Source organism: Genypterus blacodes, unplaced genomic scaffold (assembly GCF_046128005.1).
Source record: "Genypterus blacodes isolate CSIRO-AG114 ecotype Tasmania unplaced genomic scaffold, CSIRO-AGI_Gbla_v1 ptg000057l_1, whole genome shotgun sequence".
Taxonomy (NCBI): domain Eukaryota; kingdom Metazoa; phylum Chordata; class Actinopteri; order Ophidiiformes; family Ophidiidae; genus Genypterus; species Genypterus blacodes.
Genome location: NW_027466869.1, coordinates 746,639 through 774,638, shown reverse-complemented (window position 1 = coordinate 774,638; position 28,000 = coordinate 746,639). Strand labels below are relative to the sequence as shown.

The 28,000-nt window shown below is 41.9% G+C and overlaps 1 protein-coding gene across 1 annotated transcript; it reads right to left on the bottom strand.

The window, feature by feature from the left end:
* Positions 1-5,611: 5,611 nt before the first annotated feature.
* irx4a (iroquois homeobox 4a) lies at positions 5,612-11,073 on the bottom strand. The gene is made up of 5 exons (XM_076152740.1): positions 11,029-11,073; positions 9,847-10,098; positions 8,917-9,023; positions 6,977-7,287; positions 5,612-6,315 (listed from the first exon to the last, which is right to left on the bottom strand). The coding sequence occupies exons 1-5, from the start codon at positions 11,071-11,073 to the stop codon at positions 5,612-5,614; spliced, it is 1,419 nt and encodes a 472-aa protein (XP_076008855.1).
* Positions 11,074-28,000: the final 16,927 nt, after the last annotated feature.

Genomic DNA, 28,000 nt, shown 5'->3' with positions numbered 1-28,000 from the left:
CAACACTCACAGGGTAACAAATCATTTGTATTTACTTATCCTATTATATATCAATGTCAACATTATGGTATATAGTCTGTAGTGTATGTTAATGTGAGGATTTGGGCCCGTCTATGTGTTCTTAGCTGAAGCTCTTGCTGAGCCCACAATTCTCACAATTTATTTTGTACGTATCCATCCAACATATAAGGAACCATTTATTTCCAGAGGAACCTGAAGGCCTCATTTGTATGTTTTGTTGGATCTCCTGAACAAAATGGAAAATGGAAGAAAAGGTCAGTGTTAAGTCTCCCCTGGCTTTTGTTCTTTAAAACAATATTGTATTGATCTGTCTGGAATGATAAACACAAATGTGTTGGTAAAACACAGTCTCTTTTGACCTTTAGCAATTACTCCAACATGACTTTAACAGTACTTGTACTGTAAATGAAAAAATGACCAACTTCTTTCTTTTTTTCTTTCTTTCTTTCTTTCTTTCTTTCTTTCTTTCTTTCTTTCTTTCTTTCTTTCTTTCCCTGTACTTGTCTTTTGTGTCAATGTTGTACTTTTGCCGGCTTGCACAGTGTTCATTTTGTTAAATTTCACAAATTCAGATTTTTGTAATTACAGGGAAGTGATATGATTACCTGATGGTCTGGTTTTACTTTATCAAGTAACATCAGGGCAACAACATTTGACTCAGCATTATTGCTTTAACCATATGGGAACACCTTATTGTCAGAGAACATTCAGATACATTGTTGATGACTGGATATGTTGCCCATCAGCATTACCCAGTAGAAATATCAAGTGTACAAGATCTCCTACACGAGGGAAAGTAACACCTTGGTCAATGCAAACAGGTACATGTTGTTTCCTGAACTCTAAATAAAGGATATTCTCAGGATATCACACACTAAACAGTTTAAGAGTCTGCTTACGGAATCTCATTTATCTGCTGGTTGGCTTAACTCAGTTGAAGTTGTGTGACAGAGTTGAAGTGTGTAGTGATGTGACCCGTGACTAGACCCTCTTGACCTACACTTTGACCTCAAAGGGTTATGAGATAACAGTTCAGGACTCCTTAAGGATTATATCCGTTTGTGGTACTAAACAATTGATTGGGGCTAGAATTGATCACCTTTATTCTGTAATACAAAACGTCACATTAACCGCCTAGTGATTACAGTATATGTGTAATCATCAGTATAAGATTGTTGACTTTTTGACAGGACAGAGTGCTGATGGTGGTTGTTCAGCCTGCAGGTTATTGGTTGTTGTAGTCGTAGTTATTCTGCTTCACCATAAAGGAGTTAAATCATATATTTATGAAAGATTTAGTCAGGTGACAGATGCATGACATCAGTAATTAAAAGAAATGTGGGGTATTGCTTTATTTTTAATGAAGATGCCACAGTACAATCCTCTAATAAACAAGACACTGTTTCAACAAAGTAGAACTACAACCAGAATCGTCACTGGGCCTACAATGAGCACCAATTATGAAGATGGCAAACATTCTAATGGGGTCTCTGGGTCAGACGGTTAGACGTGGCAGAGACGGCTGAAGTGATGAAAAGTGCCTGCAGCTTCCAGCGATGTCTTCCAGGCCAAAACCTCTTGACCTGCATGGAGACACAGCAGGGAGGTGATGGCAGCAGAGGGGCTGAAAGATGCCAGTCACTGGAGCCTTTAAAGGCACAAACCTGGACACGTCCTGTTGGCAGCAGCACAGCTCTGGACACACTTTAAATACATGCACACCGTCAGGTACACACACACACACACACACACACACACACACACACACACACACACACACACACACACACGTTAAACTCTCACAGATCATATCTTTATCCAGTGGAAGAAGAATAAGAGGTGGCACTTGAGATCTTGAAGTGCGGTAGATATTCTGCACCTGGCTGTGACAGCTGTGGGAGGACGTCCTGGCGGCTGAACGCTTTAGGACAAAAGACACACTGAAGTCGTATAGATGTTCAACGATACCATCAAAAATGAATTGATTCAGGAATGGGATCAAATGAACGTGTGTTTACATGGGTTGATGACATTATAACACAGAATTATTTAAGAATATCCTGATACATTTACAGTTATTTAGGATTTTACCTCACTATGATATTATTCAATACTTTCTTAAATCTTGAAATGAGTCTTATCCTAAATTCCACACATCACCTGATCTGCTCTGTCAATTGTGAGTCACTTTATCAACGCATTCATTTGCTGTCAAGCGTTCACATCAGCTGACATTTGAATGTAATTTAAAGTTCTAAAGAAAGTGTGCTTTCAAATGATATGCTTACACAACACAGCTACGGGCTGTTTTGTTTATTGTAGCTGTGAACTTATTTTTTTAAATAATAATAATGTTGTTCATCTTAATTGGAATAAAAGGCCATTCCATTGATTCTTCGAATGCCTTTTCAGGCCGTAACAGTATTATGTTAGGTGCTTATGTGTGTGTGTGGGTGTGTGGGTGTGTGCATGTCTGTGTGTGTTCATGCTTCTTATTTCCACTGCAAGCTTTGATCACCTTTCCGCTATCATTGCTATAACAACCTTTTAATGTTACTCAATGGCTGGATTAAATATTCAATTATTCTTGATGCCTGGTATGTGTTTCTGTGTGTGTGTGTGTGTGTGTGTGTGTGAGTGAGAGAGAGAGAGAGAGAGAGTGTGAGTTCAAGTGTGTGTATGTTGATGTGTAATGATGTGTAAATATATTTATAGCTCAGGGTCACAGAGGTATTAACCTGAGCAAGACTCTCAGGGGAGGCTCTGTACTGCTGATTGTTCTGTGTTTCGGTCAGCTTTCATGGGCTTCTACTGGAAGGACAGAAGGAGGGAAGGAAGGAAGGAGAGAAGGAAGGAAGGATACCATCATTTCACCGATATAAACCATTGTAATTAAACAGCTTTTCTCGAGACAGCCATGTTGCCAAAGACCTGTGGACACTTTTTTATGGCTGTAAGATAAAGCTTTGCATTACACCCTGCGCTCAGTTATGTAGCACTTTCACTAAGTGGCAAAGGTATTGAGTTAAATGTCCCATCAGTCAGCCATATGCCATAGGCCTACATCTTATTCAAGTTTTAAACCTCTAATTGGTTACGTTTAAATGGCGTTTAAGGGTGCCCTTTCGTCTCCCTTTTCTCATTTCCCATTTAATGTGTTGTGTCAAAGTCTATTACCTCAGTTGGACATTTCTGTCCCTTAAGTTGAAAAAACGACAAGGGAGGAGGGGAGAGAGAGAGAGAGAGAGAGAGAGAGAGAGGCCATCAGCGGTGGGTTGCCAGGTCGATAAAGCTTTTAGATTTGGAGATGTTTTCAGGGGGAGCCCATTTCCTCCGGCTAAGAGTTGTTAATGGAGCTTAAGGAATTATCTTATGACTCCGGGTTTGAGAGGAGAGAGAGCGGCGTATTTCAGCCCCGGACCCCGCGCCGCCTCGCCGGAGTGGCTGAATATGCTGCTGTCAAAGCGACTTAATGAAAAGTAACGCGTCGCTGATTACAGTTTTATTTGGCCTCTATGTAAAAAGCCGCTGTTAATTTACCATCGCGCTCCCTCTGTGTGTTCGTATTTGCCACGGCTGAATGATTTAGTTATAGCTCTCTCCTGGCAACCCACCGCTGATGGCCTCTCTCTCTCTCTCTCTCTCTCTCTCTCTCTCTATCTCTCTCTCCTTCTTTCTTACACACAGAGACATACACACTCCGCAAGGTTCGGAGGTCTTATAAAACCCGTCTTCACAGTGAATTAATTAAACGTCGTTGCAAAATTGTCTTATCAGTGGAGACTTTATATCACGACAGCTCTGCCTCCCTCCCTCCTCCTCCTCTTCATTCTCACCCTTTTCTTTCACCGTTCACCTGTTTTACAAGCAGCCTAATAAACTTAGACTTATATCGGTAAAAGGAGAAGATCTGAGTAATATTGTCCCTATAAAATAAATACGCCCCCTCTCTCTCTAACTCCCCCTCCCCCTTGTCTGATACGGACTCTGTTGCGTGTCTGTGCCCGGAAAATGTATTCTGCGCCCCGGTGTCAACTCGGCTCTCGAGCCGCTGCAGGCGAGTTTCCACCAACAAGAGAAAGCAAATAAAAACATACATCCTGACTCGGATATATAGAAAATCTCTCTTTTGTGTCCACCATAGCACTTTCTCACAGGAGGAGGAGGGAGGGAGGGGGGGTAGATCTCAATCGTTTGTGCTTTTTCCCATTAAAATTCATCACTGAAGCCCCCCCCCCCCCCGTGTCTCCTCTCCTCTCCCAGGACAGACAGAGTCCCCCGAGAGCTCCACTTTCGCCATTACTGTCAAGTACCCTTGACTCTTTTCTTTTTTGCCCTTTTATCTACAACAACTAATTCGAGTTCCTTTGCCCTTTTCACTTTTAGACAACGCGAGTGCCTCCCTCTCTCTCTCTCTCTCTCCCTCTCTCTCTCTCTTTCTCTCTCTCTCTCTCTCTCTCTCTCTCTCTCTCTCTCCCTCTCTTTCCCACCCTCTCTCTCTCCTCCTAAAGCCCTTTCCTCTGTTCGCGTGTGGAATCACCGCCGCTTTCCGCCAGACGCCCGAGTCTTGCAGAAAATTGAGGGTTTAGTGTCAAAACGAAAACTCTTCAATTCCAATCATCTCACCATGAAGGCCTCCGTTTTTTGAACCCTTTAATGGACGTATATGGCGAATAACTTACCCTCCTGACAGCCGAATCATTGGCGATGTTGAGATGTTTCGATAATATTATCTGAGAGCAGCGAGGGGAAATCGATAGACTGACATGAAATATGACTGCGAACATCCCAATTACAGCCTGTTTAGAGGGAATTAATGAGGCAGATCTTGGATACTGATATTGTTCAGTCTTGAGGGCTGAGCAGCCTCATTTTCCTCACTGTCACAGAGAGTGAATGCTTCCAGAGAAGTGATACAGGATTGGATTGGGGCCTGTTTGATGGGTTAACATGGTAAAGAAAATGTAAAATACCTCTTCTTACCCGTTCAGGTCCAAAAATAAAGGCTCGAGACGTCTTTGAATCCAGAAGAGGCCCAAGTTCTGCATTTCAGCACCATGGACAGCAACTCGTCTAATTCTGATTAAACCAACATCACAATTTCTCTTCGGAAAGCGACTTGTTTTTATTTTCAGTGAACAAAGTTGAAACGCTCTCGTTCAGTTTCTAAGAGAGCTGATGTGCATCTGTGACGTTCTTTTTTTTTCATCTTTTTTTTCTTTTATAGTGATATTCATCTGCTGAGACCTAAATAAGATTCAATTACATTTACATGCGCTTATTAATAAAAAGAATCAAAATACCAACAAAAAAAATCCCGTAAACCTTATTCTTTCTTGTCCATGGATGTAAACTTTTAGTTACACATGTATAGTTCTGTGCGTGCGTTGAGTCAAATGAATGAGCCAAACGATCCGGATAGTTCACTTGTGAAACGCCAATGTAAGAGTATATATCATTGGTTTAAAATGAATTAAACACAACAGAGGAAACATAGAGACGAAGCTGGCGTTTCCCGCACTTGAACGCCACTTTCAGTCAGTCAAAAAGTCTCTCCTTTTGTTGCTTATAAAATGGACATTTGGTTTCGTTAGGAGCAGAAAAGTTTGTTGAGAGTTTTAGGGAAAGTCATGCCAGAGTCTTTGGGGGAGTCTTGCAAGGCCGCAGCGCTCCTCTCCTCGCCTTTCGCGGTCGTGGTCCAGGAAACGGTGGTGTTGGTCAGTGCCTGGCTCAAAGTGCTGTGCCTGAACAAAGGGTCGTGGAACACGCCGTCCACCCAGTTCCTCAGGGTCGTGACCGGCGAGTCCTGCCTGTTGTCCAGGACGGTGACGGGCGAGGTAGCGGCGGGGGGCGGGGTGAGAGCAGAGGGGGGCGGCTGCTGCTGCGGCTGCTGCGGCTGCTGGCACCTCAGCATACAGGACGGGTACTCAGTCTGGTTCAGGGACGTCGCCGTCTGGGCCAGAGACCAGATACGGGGTTTGCCGTCTAGTATCTGATGGCCTTGCTGGTCATAGCACGACTTCACCTGCTGCCTGCTGTCCGTCTGGAAGTCCACCGGGCTCGTTTTGAGGCAACTTTTGCTCAAGTCCTGCTCCCCTCCCAGAGAAACGGGGATGGATATTTTGAGCGACGTGTCCTTGATGAGGTGCTCGGCGGGACAGTCGTTCGTGGTGGACATGTGTGTGTTCATGTGGTAGCGGTGCTTCAGCTCGCACTCCGAGCTCTCTGACTCCAGTGCGTCGAAATCATCCAAATCGCTCAGCTGGAGGTCTTTATCAGGCCGACTGCGGGTCTCTGGGAAGAATAAAGGGGACAGAAAGGAGACAGCGGAGATGTCAATCAAACATATCACAGAATAATAGAACAGGTCTGAAATTAAATGAGTCTAAATTGCAGCTGTGTCACAGGGAGGTCACAGGCCTGTATTCATGCAACTGAAACTAAATTACAATTTCTACTCTATGAACAGAAAGTAGGAATACTTCTGGAATAAACACAATGTAAGGCCACAACCTTAAGTTTGTTTTTTATTGTTGTGTCAAATTGTTGTAATAACTAATTAAATGTCTGTTAAATCCTGTTAAAGCACACCGATTCAAACAATCTGTACATTTTCAAGTCAACTGATATCATAATTAATGTTTAAATATTAGGAGCTCTTTTTAAATGGCAGATTTCATAAGCATCATCAGCATTATCTTAAGGGCTAAAGCACAAAATGTATCAGTTTCTCTGATATCATAACAAGAATGAAACCAAACCATTTGAAAAGGAAGAATTCTCAAACACTTTTCTGTCTCACTCATGAGAGGAACATCCTGTCTGTCAAACAGCTTTACACGTCACCCCTCTGACCGTGTCCTCATAACGCCTCACACAGTTTCAGAGTGACATATTTTGCGGTTAACCTCAACGACATCGATGCTGCAGAGCACCAAGGTATTGCAACACCCACCATCCTCGTTATTCTCGCTTTTGATCTGCTCCTCCTGAGACCCTTCCTCATCCTCATCGTATCTCTTCTCCTCCGATCCCTTATTTCTGGGCGGCCATGTCATCTTGTTCTCCTTCTTGAGCCTCCTCCTGGCGTTGGCGAACCAGGTGGAGACCTGCGTCAGGGTCATCTTGGTGATGATGGCCAGCATGATCTTCTCGCCTTTAGTCGGGTACGGGTTCTTCCTGTGCTCCTGCAGCCAGGCCTTCAGCGTGCTGGTGGTTTCACGTGTGGCATTCTTTCGCCTCGTCCCACCATCCATGGAGCCATATCTGTGAAGAACAAGATCACACGGCGGTGAAGACACAGACTCTGACATGGTGCAGGTTGAATGGCATGATTTGCTCTTATGCAGACACTTTTCCTCCTGGTGACCATGATACAGCCATCTGCTTCTCTAAAATCACTTTAAAGTGTTTCAGAATGCCACACAAACATGAGGAAGTATATTATACATTGGTAACTATGCGTACACTCACATAATAGCATGAAACTGAATAAAGAGATTGCAGTCATTGAAGTACAACGCTGCAAAGATGGAAAGCAAAAGTCACTGACCTCGACACTTGCTTTATATATCATCTAGAAATTTACAATTTATAACAAGTAAACATGTTTTCCACCATATTGAGTGCACTGTATCATAGCGAGGTCTCCTTTTCTGACTTTCCTCAATGTGTTTTCTATATTAAAAATAGTATGCGAAGAAGATGACACCGTATATAACATATACATTATCTATGTGACACAGTACAGTAAACACCGTATATCACATCTATTACTTTACGTCAAATGTATAGACAAGGACCAGTTCCTATGCCGTCTCCTCTTCCTCAAATATCAAATATAGATCGACATTTAAAATGCACAGTGTTGATTTTCAGTCAGCGCTGAGCTGTAAAATCCTCTCCGGGGACGCTTTTATGAGGCCTTTATTGCTCTGTATAGCTGAGTGCAGGTCAAGCACTGCTAAGGGAATCAAAAGCAGAGCAGTGCTGCACCTTCTCCTGCCCTGTGCTGTTCTCTCACGGATAAAATAGACTGTAAAATTGCTTTATTGAGTGTAATGATGAGCCCTCAGGTAAGAGAGGGCTCAGACTGAATAGTTGAGCTTTAGGCCTGTTTGTTTATCTATTCTGCCTTAGACTTGTGATATAATATATATGGTCTAGATCGCTTATTAGGGCTGTTTTGATCCTCTGTGTCATTTGAAACAGCAGTTGGTTTATCTGGTTTGGCTCGTGTCAAGATTTGATTTTGTAGAGAAGCACAGAACGGGGGAAGAAAAAGCTTTAATTGGTGGAGTTTCTCTGCTGATGGTCAATCTGTCATGCTGCTGGTGGCTAGAACAAGGGTCATGCTGGGTACACTTACCATAATCGTTTATAGTGATCATCCATGCCCTACATTTTCACCATAACACATACTTAATTTGCATGACATCAGATTATTAGGGAGGCCTTGACATATGGCAAGCTTGCTCTTCAGAGCTCTGGGGAAGCCTCTTGTCTGACTGAAAGGGGCACAGGTCCTCCCAAGCACATCACCCCATCAAGAAAGAAATGTGTGTGTGTGTGTGTGTGTGTGTGTGTGTTGGATGAAGGTGCTCGCCCAGTGTTGTTAGATGTGATGAAAATGGCCTTGACCTCCCAGGGTTGACTGGATTGATTCCGTGTCAGGAAAACTCACAAAGCACAAATTCACTATAGTCTGCTGTATGTAGCTGGTTTGTCTGTATTTTAATCACACAGTACATATGTCACCTCACACAACTGAGCTATAACTGAAGACAACACATCGTTCTTACACTAGATCACAGTTTTCAGTGAATTATTTTGTACAGTAACAATTATAACATTTGTCACAACAACCAGGCTTCTTATAATAGTGAAGGAACATACCTGTCATATTGATACTGTCCCAGTGTAGGATCATAAGGGTAGTAGGCTGTCGCCTGGGTTATGCCCGCATGTGCAGATGCTGTCGCTTCTTTAGAATCAAACGTACCCTGTAATAAATAAATACAAACGTTTCAAATCGTGACACAATGGAGGAGCAACGATGGTTCACTAAATAACTCCTCTGGGATTGAATGAGTATATAAATGGCTTTACAAATGAGAATTTTAAATACCATAACCAGCCTAATGAAACATGGAAAAGCTGCATGGAGGCTAATGCACTTTTAACAGGGGAGCTTAAACTGAAATGGTAAAACTTTCTAAACCGTGCAGGAGTTTATGAGTTCTATGTGATAAAACTAAAGGAAATGCTATGATACAGAGGTTAATGACATGAGCTCCAGTGGTGCTGGGTGATGTTTGAGAAGCTTCCAGGAGGGTGTTTACAGCAACATGAGGCTCAATGCCTGTTTTATGATTCAATTCACTACAGTTAATATAAAGATGATGTATGTACGACTGATTTATCTCTGTCTCCACTGAGTAAATAATTGTAAGAAAAAAATAAGACACATTATTATGACATAGGACAATATAAGTCCATGCAGGAGTCTCTCACGTGTCCTTTTAATACATTTTAAATGATTTAATCTGGTACTGCATTTGTAGTATCCATTATTTTACTTCATCTCCATTGCAAATTATGCACATTTGACTTTTCCCCTCATAAAAAACTATCAATCTTAACTCATTTAAAATCAAAATAAGCGTGAGTGAAATGAGATTACAGCGTGTTTTTGCTGCATATAGTGCGTCCAAAAACACACACACACACATACACATACACACACACACACAACCAGGGAGGGAGACTCAGCAAGCCTGCGGCTCCATTCATCAATGCCAAGAGGGATGAAGATGAAGAGCTTACCAGCGAGTAGAAAGCCGAGGCATCCGTGCCGTATGTAACGTAATTCCCATAGCCTTGTCCGCCGGTGTAGGGGCTCCCGTACACGCCCAGAGCCGCGGCGGAGCTCAGTTCGTGCCTCGCCGTGGCCAGCAGCCGGCTCTCGTACACCGGGCAGTAGACGGGGGTCTGCCCGGACGCCGCTACTCCGGAATCGGCTATGGATCTGCCGGTGGACTCGCAGCAAGTGGTCAGAGAGTTGGTTGTCATCAGGAACTATATAGATTGTAACGGAGAGAATGAGAAGCAGCTGTTAAAGTTGTTGTTGGTTTGTTTTGATGCGCCACTATGAGAGAAATATGAGTCAGTTAGTCTCCAATTTAGGTTTAAACTAAAACGACTAGAAAATACGAGGGAAATAAGGACTTATTTCTGTTTTGTTTTACCGGTTTGACACGAAAGGACGATCTTGAAAGTTGTATCGAAAAAACTTTATTTGCATTTTATTATAACTGAAGCGATTTATGTTTATGATCAAACTGCTTTCCTGAGTTTGACGCCTTTAAACACACACATGTGAAATTACTTGACGTCTATTAGGCGATTACAAAGTGTTTGATTGTGGTAACATGCGCATCAAACACGTCCAAATCCGAGTCGCCTGTAAGCTTTGATCCAAACGTGTGTGTGTGTGAGTGTGTGTGACGCGTTACAGGTTTGCCAGCGTCGCCGATCAAACTCACTGTAATGCCCAAATGATTTTTATGTGGCTCAAAGCCAAAAACATAACAACAGTTGTGTCATGGGGTAAACACACACAAGTTGGCACGCGTGTGTGTGTGTATGTGTGTGTGTTTATATGTGTGTGTGTGTTACCGCACAGATAAACATATGGTAGGCATTACAACGGCTATTATCTGGCAGAAATCAGTGATCGGGAGGTCTGAGGGGTTTGGTTGGTTTCTGGTTTCCCCCCTTCTTCCCCGTTTGTGTCGCTGTATAGGAACACATGCAGGTATCAGTCGCCGGTGGCCGTAACGCAATACGTTTCCGATACAAAGTGCCCAAAAGCGGCGCGGAAGCCGATCAGTCTGAGCCAAAGTGCGTAAAAAAGATCAAGCTTAAATCAATGACAGTCAATACTCCCGATGTAAAAAGCGACAAAAACAGCAGATTCGGTAAAGAAAAGAAGTTAGGTTGACTTACTTGTGGAGCAGACGAATATGGATATCCGAATTGTGGATATGACATGGTAGAGAGTCCCCCAATATCCAGAAATAAAGCGAGACTGAAGGTCTCTCACTCCAACGCAGGCGGCGGCGTCTGTGTTTGACTGTACCAATTGATTGGTAAGCACAGGCTCCTTGGATGCTTATAGGGCGAAGCAGAGTAGCATGTTTAATTTGTGTAAAATGCCCCCCACTCAAACGCCTTTCAAAAGAAATAAATAAATAAATAAAGCTAAGAAAAAGGAGGTAAAAAAACAACTTATCACTCCCTCTTTTTCCCTTTCTTTAATAAAGATCTCCTAGAATTAAGATCCTGAATTAAGGTGGTAAAGCGATCTTTGTTGTCAGATACATATTTTTAGGCTTATAAAAAAGTAGTATATAAGACGTCAGCAGCAGAGGCAGGTTGTTTTAAGCGGCAGTGACTCTGACGTCAGAAGTTTCCTCTCTAAAATGACCAGACTGTAACTTTAATATGCATTTCCTTTCTTGGGGGATGACGGCAAAAAACAGAAAGAACGACACAAGAAGAAGAGAGAGTGTAAGGAAGGGGGGAATAAAATGGAATAAAAAAAAACAAAAACAAAGAAACATCTACATTCATTTGTAGTACAGATCAATCAATTGCACCAATCAGTGTCTTAAACATGCAAACGTATGTATCAGTGTAAATACATTAGGCCTAATTAACCGCACTTTTCCCTTTTAGTGGCACTGGTATTAATCACAAGGGAGCTAATTGATTTTTAAATTAATTAGTAAAGAATATTTTCACGTTAAGCAGGGAAACAAACTGCCCCTTACACGCAAACTAAGATAACAGATGAGAGGCACAAATTCGACCTTTTGCATTCGTGATATTATGATTTAGTTGATAATTAGCTGCATATCACAGAAACACTGATCGTCCTTTGCTTTGGTGTTGTGTGTCCCAATTCCACCTGGAGCACTGAGTCCCTGGAGTGATGTAATTACCCTAATGCCCCCTAAAAGTGTTTAAAGGGTGTGTGTAACCTGAATGCACCTCAATCTATCTATTTATCTATCTATCTATCTATCTATCTATCTATCTATCTATCTATCTATCTATCTATCTATCTATCTATCTATCTATCTATCTATGTATCTATCTATCTATCTATCTATTTATCTATCTATCTATCTATCTATCTATCTATCTATCCATCTATCTATCTATCTATCTATCTATCTATCTATCTCTTTTTTTTTAAGCATAGTGTTTTATGGGAACTTTGGGAGATCATGAAAGTAAACAGCCTTTTACCCCCCCCCCCCCCCCCCCCCCCCTCTCTCTCTCTCTCTCTCTCATTCTCTCTCTCCCTCTCTCTCATTTTCTCTCTCTCGCTTTCTCTCTCTCCCTCTCTCTCTCTTTCCCTACAGTAGCCAAATCGCCTCTCTAACTGGCCACAGCGCGGTTGCTGGTGCGTGTGCCTTACTGCCTTGCTGCCTTGCTGCCTTGCTGCCTTGCTGCCTTGCTGCCTTGCTTGCTGCCTTGCTGCCTTGCTGCCTTGCTTGGAGAATCCCGGGTTGAGACATGCGGATATAGCCCCGGGGGTCACTCCTCAAATTAATGATGATGTACTCCTCCTCCTCCTCACTCCACCCCCCACCCCCCTTCCCCCTCCTCCTCCCCCTCTCCTCCTCCTCTCCAGCTGGATCTCTGCCTGCCGGTGACAGGTCGATTGAGAGTGATTGATGACTATCTAGGGGACCGGGGCCAACATAATAATATGATACTGGCACCTTGCAATAATTGCTCGCTTTCATTTACAGATGAAAGAAGTAATAAAGAGGTATAAAGACATAAAGGCGAGCGCTTCGGTTAAGTAAGTTTCCTGTTGTTTGCCTTCTTCCCCTCCCGGTTGCCTTTTGGGTGGGACGGGAGTTGGGTGCTGGCTGGTGGTGGGTGGGTGGTGGGTGGGTGCTGCATTAAATGACTGTTCTCCTCATTCATTTGACAAATTGAATTATAGGGGGTTAGTACCTCCAAGCAAATGGCCGCATTAACGCTGTGAACAGGGGGGTCAAAGGGATCAGCCAGCGCCTTTTAATTTGCATTAACTCCAATGCCACCTTAACATTAACAACCCGTCTGAACTGCTCAGCCACACACACACACACACACACACTCCATTTGTCTTATTAATTTAGTTTTTTTTCTCCGTTTTTAAAATTCATTGGGGTTAATGTGACACACAGTGCATTAAGGCAGGGCGGGACCCAATTTATCTTCAACATCTCACCCAGTGGACCAAAGTGTTGACACATTGATTTTTTAGGATGGTGGTAGAGCACCTGACACACACACACACACACACACACACACACACACACACACACACACACACACACACACACATTCTTTCCATTGCCTTTAATTTTATTAAAGGCATGGACCTGATATATGTATCAAGTTGAAGATATAGTCAAAAGTCTGATGGACACATTCACTAAACTATACAACCCCCTCCCCCCCTCCTCCCTCTATACCTTTTCATTATCCACCCAATGTTATCGGGCGGCTGTAATAAAATATGTATGTGCACTAGTATATGCTTTTAGACAGAAAATGAAGGCGACCGCGGGAGCTCATTGCCTGTTAAGATTCAAAGAGAAGCTTCTTTCTTTCCTTCTTTTTTTTCCTAGGGCAGATGTGGGCACGCAGGGAACGCCCCGTGAGAGATAAACCACTGGCCCAGGATATGCTGGACTTAAACCGAGCACGAGCTCCATTGCAGATTTATATTACGATCATTTTCACCAGTGGTTCAGTGTATAAGAGCACCCATCCATCATCCACTCAAGCGGCCCATAAATCAAGTTCAGTTGAGTTGGGCAATTAGGGGCAATTATCACTGCAGCACAGTTCAAGATCGCAGTCATAAATACAATCAGAGGCAGGTAAAGGCCTTTTGACAAACTTCTTGAATTTGTATGTGTGTAAGTTTTAGTTTTGACTCTGTATGACGTCAATTTGAAGCTATAATTTGAGTAATTGTGTTGCACTTTGGAGTAAAGCTGCTCATTTGCATCTGCTTTCCACCTAAACTCATATTGAAAAAGTTTCCTCAGAAACATTGTAATCACGAAGGTGTCACTTTCCTGATAATCTGTCGTTGATTAATGAGCCACTAGGAGGCGAGTGTGTGTGTGTGTGTGTGTGTGTGTGTGTGTGTGTGTGTGTGTGTGTGTGTGTGTGTGTGTGTGTGTGTGTGTGTGTGTGTGTGTGTGTGTGTGTAAAACAGGGTGAGGGGGTTGAGGCTTGTTCCCTTCTCCCTAAATTTGAGTCAGCTAAGTTTAAAGTGAGATTACAAAATCAACTTTGTGTTCTGGCTGCACCAAAGTGAACATTTCATGAATAAAATATCTAACTGTCTGCATGATTCTTATTTCTGTGTTTAGGTTTGGTTACTTTTGGAATAGGATATGAGCAGTATCCTTATTTGGCAGGAATCATTGTTGAATAAACTGATTTTACATCTTATCCAACTTCACGGCACAGAGAGGCACATGAAGCATTCCACATAGTTCTAAAACTTTGATATACACCCTATACCTACATTGGAATCAACTAACAGCCTGATCTTGTGGTGATTTTGATATGAATATCCACAGACATGAATTATCCCTTTACATATGAATAAATCATATCAAAAGTGTGATGTATGACACACACTCTTTTATAATAAAGAAGGGATCAATTCTCCCCATTGTCTCTTAAATAAGCTCAGTCTGGGGTCAAGTGAGGCTCAAGAGTTCATTTAGAAAAATCATCAGTATTATTTGACATCAGATTTTTTTGTTCATTTATGCATTTTTGGGAGAACTAGATGTACAGTAGTTCTGTGTGTATCAGTGTGTGTGCTGTGTGTGTTTTGAGGTTTGGCCAGTGATGAAGGTTGAGTGAGCACTGCAGCAAGAATCTTGTCTCAATCAAGTCTGGTTCAGTGTGCTGATGTTGACCTCTGCTGTGTTCCAACTCCCCGATGTGGGTGAGCATCAAGTTCAAGAAAAACTCTACTTTTATTGGCATTTGGATAAATGCTTCTCTTCTCTTCTCTTCTCTTCTCTTCTCTTCTCTTCTCTTCTCTTCTCTTCTCTTCTCTTCTCTTCTCTTCTCTTCCTCTGGACAACATGGAGGCCCAAGTAGAAATAATGTCTTAGCTAGTTAGCTTGTACATGCACACACACACACACACACACACACACACACACACACACACACACACACACACACACACACACACACACAAACACACACACACACACACACAATGCTTATCCTGCAGAACATTAGCCTATATTGTATCTAGTCTAGTGTTCGAGTCCAAATGGGATATTGATCCCCAACGATCTTCTCAATGTATTGCTCATTTTCATTCTTTCTTTTTCTTCTTCTCTCCTCTTTTGGCCCTAAAGCCCTGATGGTTTTTGCATCGCCAGAAGTAAGCAGGAATCCCCAAGGCTCTCTGTGTATATGTAAAAAATATAAACAAAAAGCATATCTAGATTTGTATTGTTCCTTATGTTAACAGTGGTCGCATACAGCTTTAAAGAGCCTTCATGAATTTTATTTTTAGCCACAGAAGAGGAATGACAGCATTTTAGCCGCTTAATTGGACATTTGAAGCAATGACAGGTTCCGCATCATTCACATGCATTTTTTGACATGCTGCAAGTCTGAATTGGGTGCAAGCCTGAATGGTCTGCAAGACCAGTTGGCTTTGTTTACACATATAAAAACACATGTGCGAATGATCCAATTCCATGTGCTTTTTGTTTTACATACATGCGCAAAAATTGGAATTGGATCGCTTGCAGATGTAGCATACGTCAACAGAATAAGCTGCCAAAAAGTATTTTAACTTTTTAAGGTGGCTTTCCTCATCATGAGGGTGGAGATTATTCAGATGCATTATGCCTGATATATTATCCCAAGCAGGGTACACGCAATACGGCAACCCCCTTAGATAATGCAAAGCACTTTAAATCCTTGGAAAGTGGACGTCCCCTTTTTTTCCAACGACAACATGATAATATATCTGAAACGAGTCTGCTCCAAACACACTCTCCTTCTCACTTCTCTCTCTCACTGTTCCTCCTCTGCAGCCTCTCTAAGAGGTTTAACATGTCAAAGTTCTCTCAGCTCATCCATAATTGATCACCACGACGGGAGCATCTTTGCTGCACTTAGTTAACTAGCTATCTGCAGGTGTTCCCTTAGCAACTGGCCAGGGACTAGAACACAGAAGCGTCTAGACTGCCAGGCCAAAAATGTGAACCTGATGTGTCTGTATGCGCTTGTCTTTGAGTTACAATGTCCAGAATTACAATAGAATGACTTGTAACATCGTCTCCTATGTCTTCTTGTGGTACTAATCTGTACTTTGTGTGCTCCGTGTAAGGTATCTCCATGTTACATTAATCAAATATGCTTCAAATGTAGAAAAATTGCAACAGCTCTAATACTCTTCAGACAAACTTTAGTAATCTATTGTGACTGTGAAAAGTGACTTACAGCCTCACAAACTGAAACACAGACTCAACCAGAGATTGTACGTTGCCAAAGGAACATTTGAAAGTCTATGACTGAGGGAACAATCACTTTATCTGAGTAGAAAATGGACTTTGAGTTCCTGGCCCAAATTGAGGTAAGAGCCATGCAATGAAACTAAAGAGAAAAAAGAAAAGTCGACGAGCAAAGACTTCCAAACTAAATCAATAGACAATCAAACAACAGAAAAGGCCGGTGTTTGAATGGAGCTGGCTCAGCATCAGAAAAACCAGACGCAGAGCAAAGAATTCACAAAAAACAGATAGAAGGAGAAAGAGAAAGGAACACAAAGGGGAGAAAACTGGAAAACATCAGCAAAACAGATTCACACAAGGCCGAAACAAAGCGACATGTTCCTTTATAGTGCAGTAAATGAAATCGCTCATAAATCTGCAGTATAGCTTTGTACCAGCAGGTTAAAGGCTTCCTGCACACTGCTGAAGATGTTATTAGCGCATATGCTTCTTGTGATACAGATATTTGACATGTCAAAGAGTGTGTTTCACAAGTTTACGCTTGTTCTGAATGTGTAACACACTACATGACTTCTTGGTAACATTTCAATACAATTCAAATGCCACCAATGAATAAAAACAGTAATGCTCAGACTGAAGTTCCTGTTGAAGCACATTCTTGCCTGAGGGAGTATTTTCATCTTCTCTCATGGGTTGTATACACTGGAAACGGTTTCCTGTATCTGCAGTGTATAAAACTGCAACTAAACACAGTGTTTAGTGCTGATTATGCAGACTATCAAGGCAGTGGCCAACAAAAGTTATTTTACCTTTCAGGCATCATTACCAACATATTGCAGCTCTCCTGTTGTTTCTGAGACATTTTTATTTTGCTGATCTTACAATAGGGAGCTTACGGTAACATAGCTGACGCAGGCTGTTGTTGAATTGAAACAATTACTTTAAGTACCAACTTTCTTATTATAATCTAAGGACTGATCTTGCAAGCAATGTTGAATCTTAACCAAAATGTCCCTGGGCTGATTAAAACAACACTGTCTTCCATTTGTGGAGCTCCACTCGCCGTCAGTATTTTACACGTGCAATTGATGGAAAAGCTGAACCCTTGTACAGAGTGTGAGAGAGACTTTATTGTAAGGGAACATTTGTATGGGGCAGACGGATTGTACATTTTTATGTATCTCATTATGATGCACTCTCTCTTCCCCTTTCTTCTTTATAGGAAAGGTAATACATACATGCAGGCCAGCCAAACAATGGGACTTGTCAATCATCTTTCTGCCCGAATGTGCCCTCTCCTCTGTGTGTGTGTGTGTGTGTGTGTGTGTGTGTCTGTGTGTGTGTGTGTGTGTCAACAACTCTTGCCTCACCCCACCAACAGCAGACCCATCATGTCAGACACTGGAGTGACATTGATCAGTGCCACACACACACACACGCACGCGCGCACGCACACACGCGCACACACACACACACACACACTCACACACACACACACACACACACAGAGGAGCTACGCGGTTTCTTTTTCTGTCGTGACAGACCCCAGTCCAGATCAGCAACACCCCCACCCCCAAACACCCACCCACCATCTGCGAGCACACAACCGGGACAGTCCAACCCCGCTGCAGCCATGTGTGGCCACCTGTAGTAATATATTATTACCATATGAAATTTAGAATAAAATTGGATGGAAGCTTTGGCATAGAGTAGCTTTCAACCACGTGTCACCAAGGATGAATTATGTGTTTTCAATCCAGAGACAGTAAATACTCATCATTGTATTATTAGTAATAATCAAATTGCTACAGTGTGGTGTTTATTGTGTGAAATTCCTGATTCCTTGTAGACGAGTTTACTGTTAAAATGATTTCATTTTACTGTTGCTGCACTTGACAATCTGACAGGATCTTATCGATGTTCCCTTTGTTCTACATACATCAGTTATAAAACAGTGTCCAAAACAAATTCAAACTAAAAAAAAGAGCTGACTGTGATGTGAGTATGACTTGTGTCAAGTGCTTGACCTTTTCTCTTCTGTGGTCTTTTCCCCCCTTTCATTAAATTAGTTCTTCTCCTTGTCATCATCATTTTCTCTTGTCTTTTATCTACTATGGACAAGAAATCATCGGTTTTCATCCATTTCCACCTGCTTTCCACGTGTTTCTGCTCCTGATGCACATGAATATTCTAAAGTCATGATTCTCCTTCAATATGCACCTACATTATAGAAGTAGAACGCTGAGCAGAGCTGCGTTGAGGGGCAGAGAGTGTGTTATAAGTAGTGATTATCTTCCAGAAGACCATGCTGCCTAGGCAGGCACTTATAATTATTTATTCATAATGCAGCCACTGAACACAAATGCACTTTATTGTCTCATTGTGCATCTTATTTTACCCATAAACCCTAAAATGGGTAGGGTTTCTAATGAAAGAGCCATGTTAATATCAAGGCAGATAAGGGCTGGCATGTGCAGATGGGAGCACAATGTGGAAACCCAATCACAAGTTCCTTCAATCATTCAAAACCAGAACAAGGGGAAATGGATGCATTTGAATATTTTCCTCTACCTGGAAGTATTAAAACTATACAATTTTAATACCTATTTAACATGCAGTTGCTTTTTGTGCCTCTCATTTTTGCTGCTCTGCATAAAAAGCAGGCAGGTAATGCAGGAGTAACTGTGGCAGCTATGAGCATGACATGGGTTTTCAACCAGACATTTTCTGCAGGATTCCCTCTTTAATAGCTGCATAAACACCTGAATGGACCCATCTCTCCCAGCAGCAGCGATTCTGGCTTCCTCCTTTGTTCTGTCATCTTTGTTATGCATCAAAATCCCACAGATATGGACCACAAAAGTACCCTCTCTGTCCACAGATTGATAGAGTTAGAGTTAGAGGAACAGACATACAGTTAATCAGCCCATAAAGGGAATTTATTTCAGCAAATCTCCTTGAAACATCCCTCTGTTTTCACTTATTCTAGCTACGTTGACCTCTTCAAATGTTAAAGGTGGATGGGGTTTGCAGAGCTCCATACAGTATACTTCTAAAAGTACATTGGTAGAGCCTGTATTGTCCAGCCACTATTGGTTTTCGCACCAAATCAGTGCAACACCTGTGCAACACATTTTCTTGTCTCTGCCGTATCAGTGATTACCCTCTTTAAATGTATGAATCTGGGTTTCTTTCTCTCATTAGGTGTCCCTGTCTTGTGTCCTGTAATGGACAGAGGGTTAAACCATAGTGAGGTTTGTTAATCCTCAAAAAGTAAGCAGGAGCCATATGCAGTCTGAGAGGATGTGCTGCCTGAGAGGCTTAACTGAGGGCAATAAAAAAACACAAAAAATGGGAAAAGGAATTGGGGAATAATGCATTTACTAATTACTACTTATCACCTTCATTAAGCAACAGGACAGGGGCAGCCGTGCACACTGTCAGCTTGTATACCCAAGGAAAAACAGGCGACTGGATTTGCTTTATACCCGTGAATGCTGCATATTTTCACAAAGTTGTTGTTGAGTGTGAGCGGCTGGTCACAGGTGGATGTCCTAGATCAATAAAATAAGCACGAGTTTAATCTATTAACGACGTAATTTTTCTGAAAACATCAGCTTTGATGGCTTGTTTGTTCCCTTGTGTGTCAGGGTCACTTTGGAAACAAAGTAAAATAGGAAATGAGAGGTGATATGAATATCATTAAGGAGTATGAAGAAGGGGGAAGACATTCCACCGATCCACCTTCCTTTATTTTCCACTTCGCCGATCGCATTTGAATATTGTGAAAGGAGTGCCAATGTTAGCCTTATCATGCATTATTCTGAGGCATTACCCAGACCTTAACACTGCAATAAAGATGGGAAGACTCTCCCTTTTTTCGCAGGGATGCACAACAATAATAATATTCATACTCTACTCGCCACTAGAAGAGGGGTCTTTCGTTTGACTTTATAATCCCTTTTAAGTGCATGTTAGTGGCAGAGATTTATCCATTGTGAGTGATACTGAGTTGGTTTAATTCAGTGATACAAGGACACCTTTCCGAGGCTGTGAGGAAGAGTGATATTTTCTTCAACGGGGATATGACTTCCCAAATTGTTGAAGGTATCGACGAATCTTTGAATAGCATTGTAAATATAGTGGATTATAGCAATCATGGTAAAGGATTTCTGTGATCTATATGTAAACTAGTTTAAGACCACCAGCAGTGCATAAGTACTTACAAGTTTGAATACTTGAAATAGAATACAGTTGTTGCTGCCGGTTAAGGGACATATGTTTCCAATGCCAGCTTTTCAGGAACCTTGCAAAGAAAAAGGGTGGTGGGAGGGATTTAGAAAAAATTCTCATATGGAGCTTTGCAGTAGTTTCATAAATCGTCTAGTTTGTCCAACTAAAAGAAGGACATGTATTCCCTTAATTAGAATTAATAAAGACTAATCTTCTTTCTTTCAGCATTAAAAAATTCTACCCCCACATCTGTAATATAGAAAATGTAACGTTTCATGATTACAGTTGAAACTATACATGAATTTTGATTAGCTGTTAATCATACTAGCAGAGTTTTAACAGCACTGAAGAAAGTTGTACGGGATTTTTTTTCGCTTTGAGAATCCATTCTTCACGATAGCTAACCTGTGTGACAGCACATTATCTGCAGGAAACATGGAAGGTATATGTCTGCAATATTACATTTATTTGATTCAACCACCATCACACACACTCACACACACACACACACACACACACACACACACGCACAAAGCACACACACAAAGGGCAAAGAGAGGGAGCAGGTGTCACATTATTCTCTTATCATTTGCTTCTTTCATTAGTGTGAACAATGGACTCAACATATGTTTTTGCCACACTGATAGAAGAAAACATTTTTTGTGCCAGAGCAAACCTGGGAAAACACGATGGTTTAATTGTAGTATTCCATTTTGAATTTGAGAGATACACACAGTGTCATACAGCACTGAGCTTCAGTGTGTAACTAATTGTTCTTACACGTATAATGTACAGTAATATTCACATTCTTAATTGAAAAGGACATATGAATGCTGGATTTATTTAATAGGGATGGCGCACATTTATATACATTTAAGATTATGCCAACATGCAAAAACAGATCATGCCAGTGCACCCATCATACAATTAAATACATAATACATACAGTGCTGGCAAACTATGACACACTGCAGTTACAGAGTTCTATTTTCACATCAGGTACATCAGGTACATCAGGTACATCAGGAACAACCTGTGGAAGCATTTTTGATTATCCAGTAGCCACTTTTGAAGAGTTTGCGTGAAAGAACCAAGAGTTGGAGAGAAACAAACTAAGACTTCTTCATAATGGTATAATGCAATCTCCTCTGGTGACGGCTCCAGCTGTTTGATTTGTATTTCTTCTATGTGGATTTTTGCTCCACTGCACAATGAAACTGTGGCCTTTGCCCCTCATGTCAAAAACTTTGAGTTGATCTGAGAAACAATTACATCGTCTGTGAAGAAGAAGTTGCCAAAAAAATAAAAAAATGACAGAGTCTCCTGGCCTGGTGACTCCTGATGGAGATTTGTTGCTCGGGGGTTTACGCCTTTCTTATACAGCTTTCCACTACCAAATAAAAAAAATGCTGGTGTGACATTAGTCTTTGAACAAGCACAGTGCCCTGAAACCATGAATAGAAATACATTTCCTTACTTCCACCCTGACCCTGAGCTCTATAGCCTACAGCCATTACTGTCACACTCCCACGTAGGGTCAACCCTCCTAAACCCCCCTTTTAAACCTTCTCTACCTTTCAGAGAGGACGAGGGAGGTGGTGGGGTGGAGCAGACACTATGACAGAAAGAGAACAGACAGAGAACCATACCAGTGTCTAGTGAGGCGTTGTTTGTCTCCTTGAGGTGGCCTGCAGCCATGATGCTTTTTGTCTAGCCTCTGGTCTTCTCTCTCTCTCGATCTTTCTCACTCTCAATCCATCTCTCCATCTCTTTACCTCGTTCACCCCCATCACTCTCCCTCCATCAGTTTTCTCTCTCTCACTCTACTCTCTTCCTCTACCCACTTTTCCTTCCCAGGGCTACGGATTCTTGCAGCCCCTCTGAGAGAAGTGTGTGAAAATGCACAATGCAGGGTCCCCCGACGTGCCCACCCCCAGCACAGAGTGTGAGAAGAGGGCCCTGCATTTGATGCCTGACTGACCAAATCTTCTGCCAAGATAGCTGGGCCTTTCTATTCCCAGCGGCGCGGCAAGAGCGTGGCCAGAAGTGGTGCGGATGGAGAGGGGAAGGCACAGTAATTGTATCAAGGTCTGCAGAGAATCCCCACCCACCCACAAACCCCCCCCTCCCTACTCTCCCCCGCCTCCCCTGAACCGCTTCTCGGTTAAAAGGAAAAGGGTCCCTGGGCAGCAAGAGGCAACTTCTCTCCAGAATAACCAAAAAAACAGTGTGCACTCATATATGAATAACGTTCAATTTATCACATGAAAGCCCATATATTGAATACAACACCTTGCTCTGTTCCCAACTCCATCTATTTTTCAGCACTCCCACTAAAAAAAAGAAAGAAAACAGAAATAAAAGCAGAGTTTAATTCCCAAAGTCACTTTTCGATTGTATTCTTCCAAAGAGTATTTCAGGTAAAAGCTGTCAACGCAGCTTTTCTGCCACAAAATTGACCCTACAACCACAACCTTTAAATATTTGCAGCTGAAGAAAGAGATTTGCACACATCTAACATTATAGTATGATTGTGCTGAAACATTGTCCTGCTCTGCTTCAGATTTGATCGCACCCCAGCCTTTTCTCAGTTGCCCTGGAAACATCTATCAGTACACTGTTGATTCTTTCCAGCCCAAGCAAATGAAATGCAATAAAAAAAGGCAATAATAACTATAAACTGAACAATCAGGTATAAAATGTCACTGATTAATATCTAAACTCACAACAGCACGGGCAAACAACAATAGATACAAGTCAGTGACACCATCTTCCCTTAAAGAGGCTGGTATTGTAATGCTAAATATTTCATCAGTCGACTGAGAGCGAAGTTCACAAGGCCTCTGGAGAGAAAACCAGCCACGACAAGCGCTTGTCAAACCGGTCTGAAAATTTAGTATACTGCATCCTTCCACGGCCATCCGTGAGAAAGAGAGAGAATGAGAGAGTGAGGCACTGACTGACTCATCACGATGGCTTAAAATCTGTGACATCTTCCATTCAGAAGACGCCAACAATTCACACCTTAAAGAAGAAATGTTGAAGCTTGCCTGTATTTTGTGCTTCACAGGTATTTTGCGCTTCATGTCCTCCATCACAGAAACACAGCAAAGCGCACAATTGATGCAGACACCTTCACCATGAGATTACACGTGTTGAATCACAAATCACTCATTATGAATGAAAATACAGATAAAACTCAGTTTTTCAATAAAGAACATGACATTTTTGTACTTTTATATCAATAACTCTCCCTTTACTAATATTTCACCCTAGAAACAATGCATTTGTGCTCCAAATGCTCTTGTCTAAATTGGAGCAACATAGGGCAATGGGAAGCATTGATCTTGTTTTATTACAAAATGGTAATTTTCTGAGAGTTTGGGGTAAAATGTGTTTTATAGTTATATTTTCACCGCACTGCACAGGTTTTTCAATGCACAAAACCGGCATTTGTAGCTTCTTCTTCAAGATTAAACTGCCTTTTCCTCTGTTGAGTGGCTCCATAAAGGCCTGACTGCTGGTCCTTTAATTGTGGGCGGGTCACCTAAGATGGCTGACATGATATCTCCGGGGGAACAAGGTGTCGATCGAATGTTTAGAAGCTCTACTATTGGAGGAAATTGACGTCGATCAACTTATTGTAGGCGGGTTAAGGTAAAATTTACGCGCAGTGATTGGTCAGTTTTTTCCCTAGTGGGTTCTTTGAAAGTTCAGTGCGGGACCTCTGGTCGGCCATTGCTCGGGTCATACCATCACGTCATGCCTACCAGGTGCCAGGTGCCATGCCAACAAGCTTCAAATGGTGAGTGTGCTACATATTGTGGCGGTTCGACTACAGATAGAAGTTTATAACTCCACAAAACATCACTTTAAATCTTCTTTGCAACTTAAGCTATTAGAATTAGCTTTGTAGAACTCACTTACATGTTCTAAAAAACGTCTTTGGAAGTAAGTTTAGTCGGTGAGAGCGTGTTTGGCTAACACATACCATATTAGCTAGGTGTGTTTTATTTCATGATGCACTAACAAGAGCCAACAGAATTTCCTGCTCAGTACATTTATATGCTCAGGTTTCATAGAGAATGAGTCCACCAGGTGAGCTAATGCAGTGGACTGGGTGGCTAACTGTTTCATATAAGTGGTATTTACTTATGAACCTTCATCTTGATAAGTCAGATAGAGGGGCCTGAGGTAGAACACACACTTCATTAATCCCCATGGTGTTTACTGCTTACATGGTGATATGTCATTATTAATTCTAGGTTATCATTGTTGCCAAGTTTTGCACATTTCAAACATTTGAAACTTAAGTGATTGTAGGTTCACCTTCGATACCTTTTCCTTAGACCAGAAAAGTTTAGAGTTGCCCTGCTGTCAGTTCAGATAATAAACTTAAACAACACTACAGTCTACAATAAAGATGGATACAGCCAATTTGTCTGCAAATATTCATGCATTCACGCTGAAAGTCCATTTTACAGTGCCTGTGTTCACTGCTTCAGGTGTGCGAGACGTCCAAACAGCACGACAGAGATCCGACTTGCGGAATCAGCAAAGATGAAGATTCACTTTGCCGCTGAGATCAACACAGGGCGGCGATCAGGGGATCCAACGCAACCAGGACAAGGAGGCTCAATCTGGGATTCTGAAGGTAAGACGTTATTTGTTTAATACAGTGACTGAGGGAAAATGTTAACGCCTAAATGTCGGCTAGGCCTGATTTAGATATGGAGCAAACCTTGGGTAGATTGAGACTTGAGACTTGCTTCTGACTTGCACATGTGACTAACTTCCACCTCTGCCACACACTTGTGCCAAACCAAATCAATTCTAATGTCACTGGTGTGTGGTTACTCAGAATGATGTGTCCAAAGGAGGTTGAAGCCTGTGACATTAGCTGGAGAGAGGGGGACAGAAGAGAAAGTGCATATTTAGCCAATGTTGTAACCATGCTTACTAATTGCCTAACCAGTAGACACACAGAGAGTCAGAACATCTGGATTTAGATGGAGGAGAAACGTCCCTCTTGGACAAAGATGCTTTAGAGGGCATCTGAGCAGCATTTTATGAGAACTCCCCATCCATTTGAAAGGGCCGTGCTCAGCAATGCACATTTTCCCCATCCCTTCCAATTCATTACCTCCTCGCCCACATGTATTATTCTGCCCGCTATGCATTCCCTCCTGTCTCCAGGGGCAAATTTATTGGTTGAAGCATTTTGACTCCATTTACCTTTTAAAAGCCACCGTTTAGGCTCGATATTTACTCACTCAACTTCATCTCAAATTCCTCGATGGCTCGGGATCCATGAGAGTGCCGCCTCTCTGCTTGGACCGGCAGTATAACCTTATGTACACATTACTGGAAATATGGGAGATGGGTTTGGTTAACACTGGCGTTGGTGTAATGATGAATGAATTGTAGTTAGAGGATTAACATTTGGATAACATGGTAATTCCTGTTTTGATATTTTAAAGTATCAAACATTACACAATATTTTCAGAATAAAATAATACTTGTGTAAGCATTTAAAGAAATGTTTTTTATATTGTCAAGTTAAAGCAAACTGAAAAATGGGAGCAGAATTACCCTAAAACTTGTTTAACTAAAATAGATATGAAATATAATCATACACTGTACGTTATTCCGTGGACCTAAATGAGTGAGTGGCATGATGTTATATAGGACACGTCTGTCTCGCCCGCTCCTCTCGTTCTACAGGAGGAGAGAAACTCTCTGCATATTTTACATGGATTTAAGCGACGTCCTGTGGGTCCTTTAAGAGCCCCTCATATTTATGAGGATGGCATATTATCACCGTCAGGAGAGTGTCAGAGATGCTACGAGAGGAGGTGACTCTAAGCGTTGTTGACGTTTAGAGAACACATCCACATCCACTCTTATCTTACTACAGACGAGACGGGGAGGACAATAGTGAAGTTGCTTTTGCTTTTTCTTTACTCAAAAGCTCAGTGAGTGATTGCACGAGTTTCAGAGCTTTTCACAGTCCCTTAATATTTCTTAGCTGAAATTCGAGCAATCCATGAATGTGCAGCCGCTCTAAATGAAACAAAGTCCTTTTCAAGAGTCCCACTGGGAGACACTTTGTACATTGTTCGTTAGACTTCAGGGCCATGTGATCGAATTTAAAACTTCAGCTGTCCCACCTTGGGCGCTCCATTACCGCTGTAAAGACTCAACTACATGTCTAGTGCACACACACACGTATACACACACACACACACACACACACACACACACACACACACACACACACACACACACACACACACACACACACACACACACACACACACACACACACACACACACACACACACACACACACACACAGTTCAGCTACACACAGACAGTAGCAGTAAGTGAGGGCCACAATGGTTCATCGGCAGGACAGACACATAAATCTTGGTGCCCTGAGGACAGGTGTGGGAAGCAGGGAGGGAGAAGTTGAAAGGACCCCCACACAGCGGCTTTGATTCACTGTAATTGTCACAGGACAGTAGAGAACAGCATAGTTACCTCTCCATGGAGACCACCTCTGGTTGAAATACTCTTTAAAGCCTAAAATAGAACTCGCTCTGAGGAATTGGACCACAATTAGCAGGAAGCAAGTCTATGGGTATCAGGTGTGTCAACAACTATTTCACTCTGTTTAAAACATGTACGGAAACTAAATCTGTTATCGTCTTGGATATCGAGATTAAATGAATTCTAATCCAGTTCAATACTTCTTCAAATTGTAATTACCATTGTAGCACAGAGGCAAAAACATTACAACACAATACAAGTAGTGTTGTACATGAGGGACACCACAAACCATGACTGTGGACACCCAAAAGGATTACAGCAGTGGCTATTACAGAGGTCCCCGCTCATGTCCTCCATCTATTGTCCAGGACAACAGAGCATTAAAAGGAAATACAAAAACACAAAAAAGTTAGATGTGCTCAGCTAAGAACTCAAATGTGTTTTTAACTTTATTACTTTATCATGTATCTGCAATTCTTATGATGTATACATGAGACCATTAGGCATCCCTGTTTGTTTCCAGCAAAAGTAGTCCTGATCAGTTATGTCGTACTACTGGAAGCTGTGTGTACGTTTGCGCATCACCATCAATCCATCAGTTTACTTCTCACATG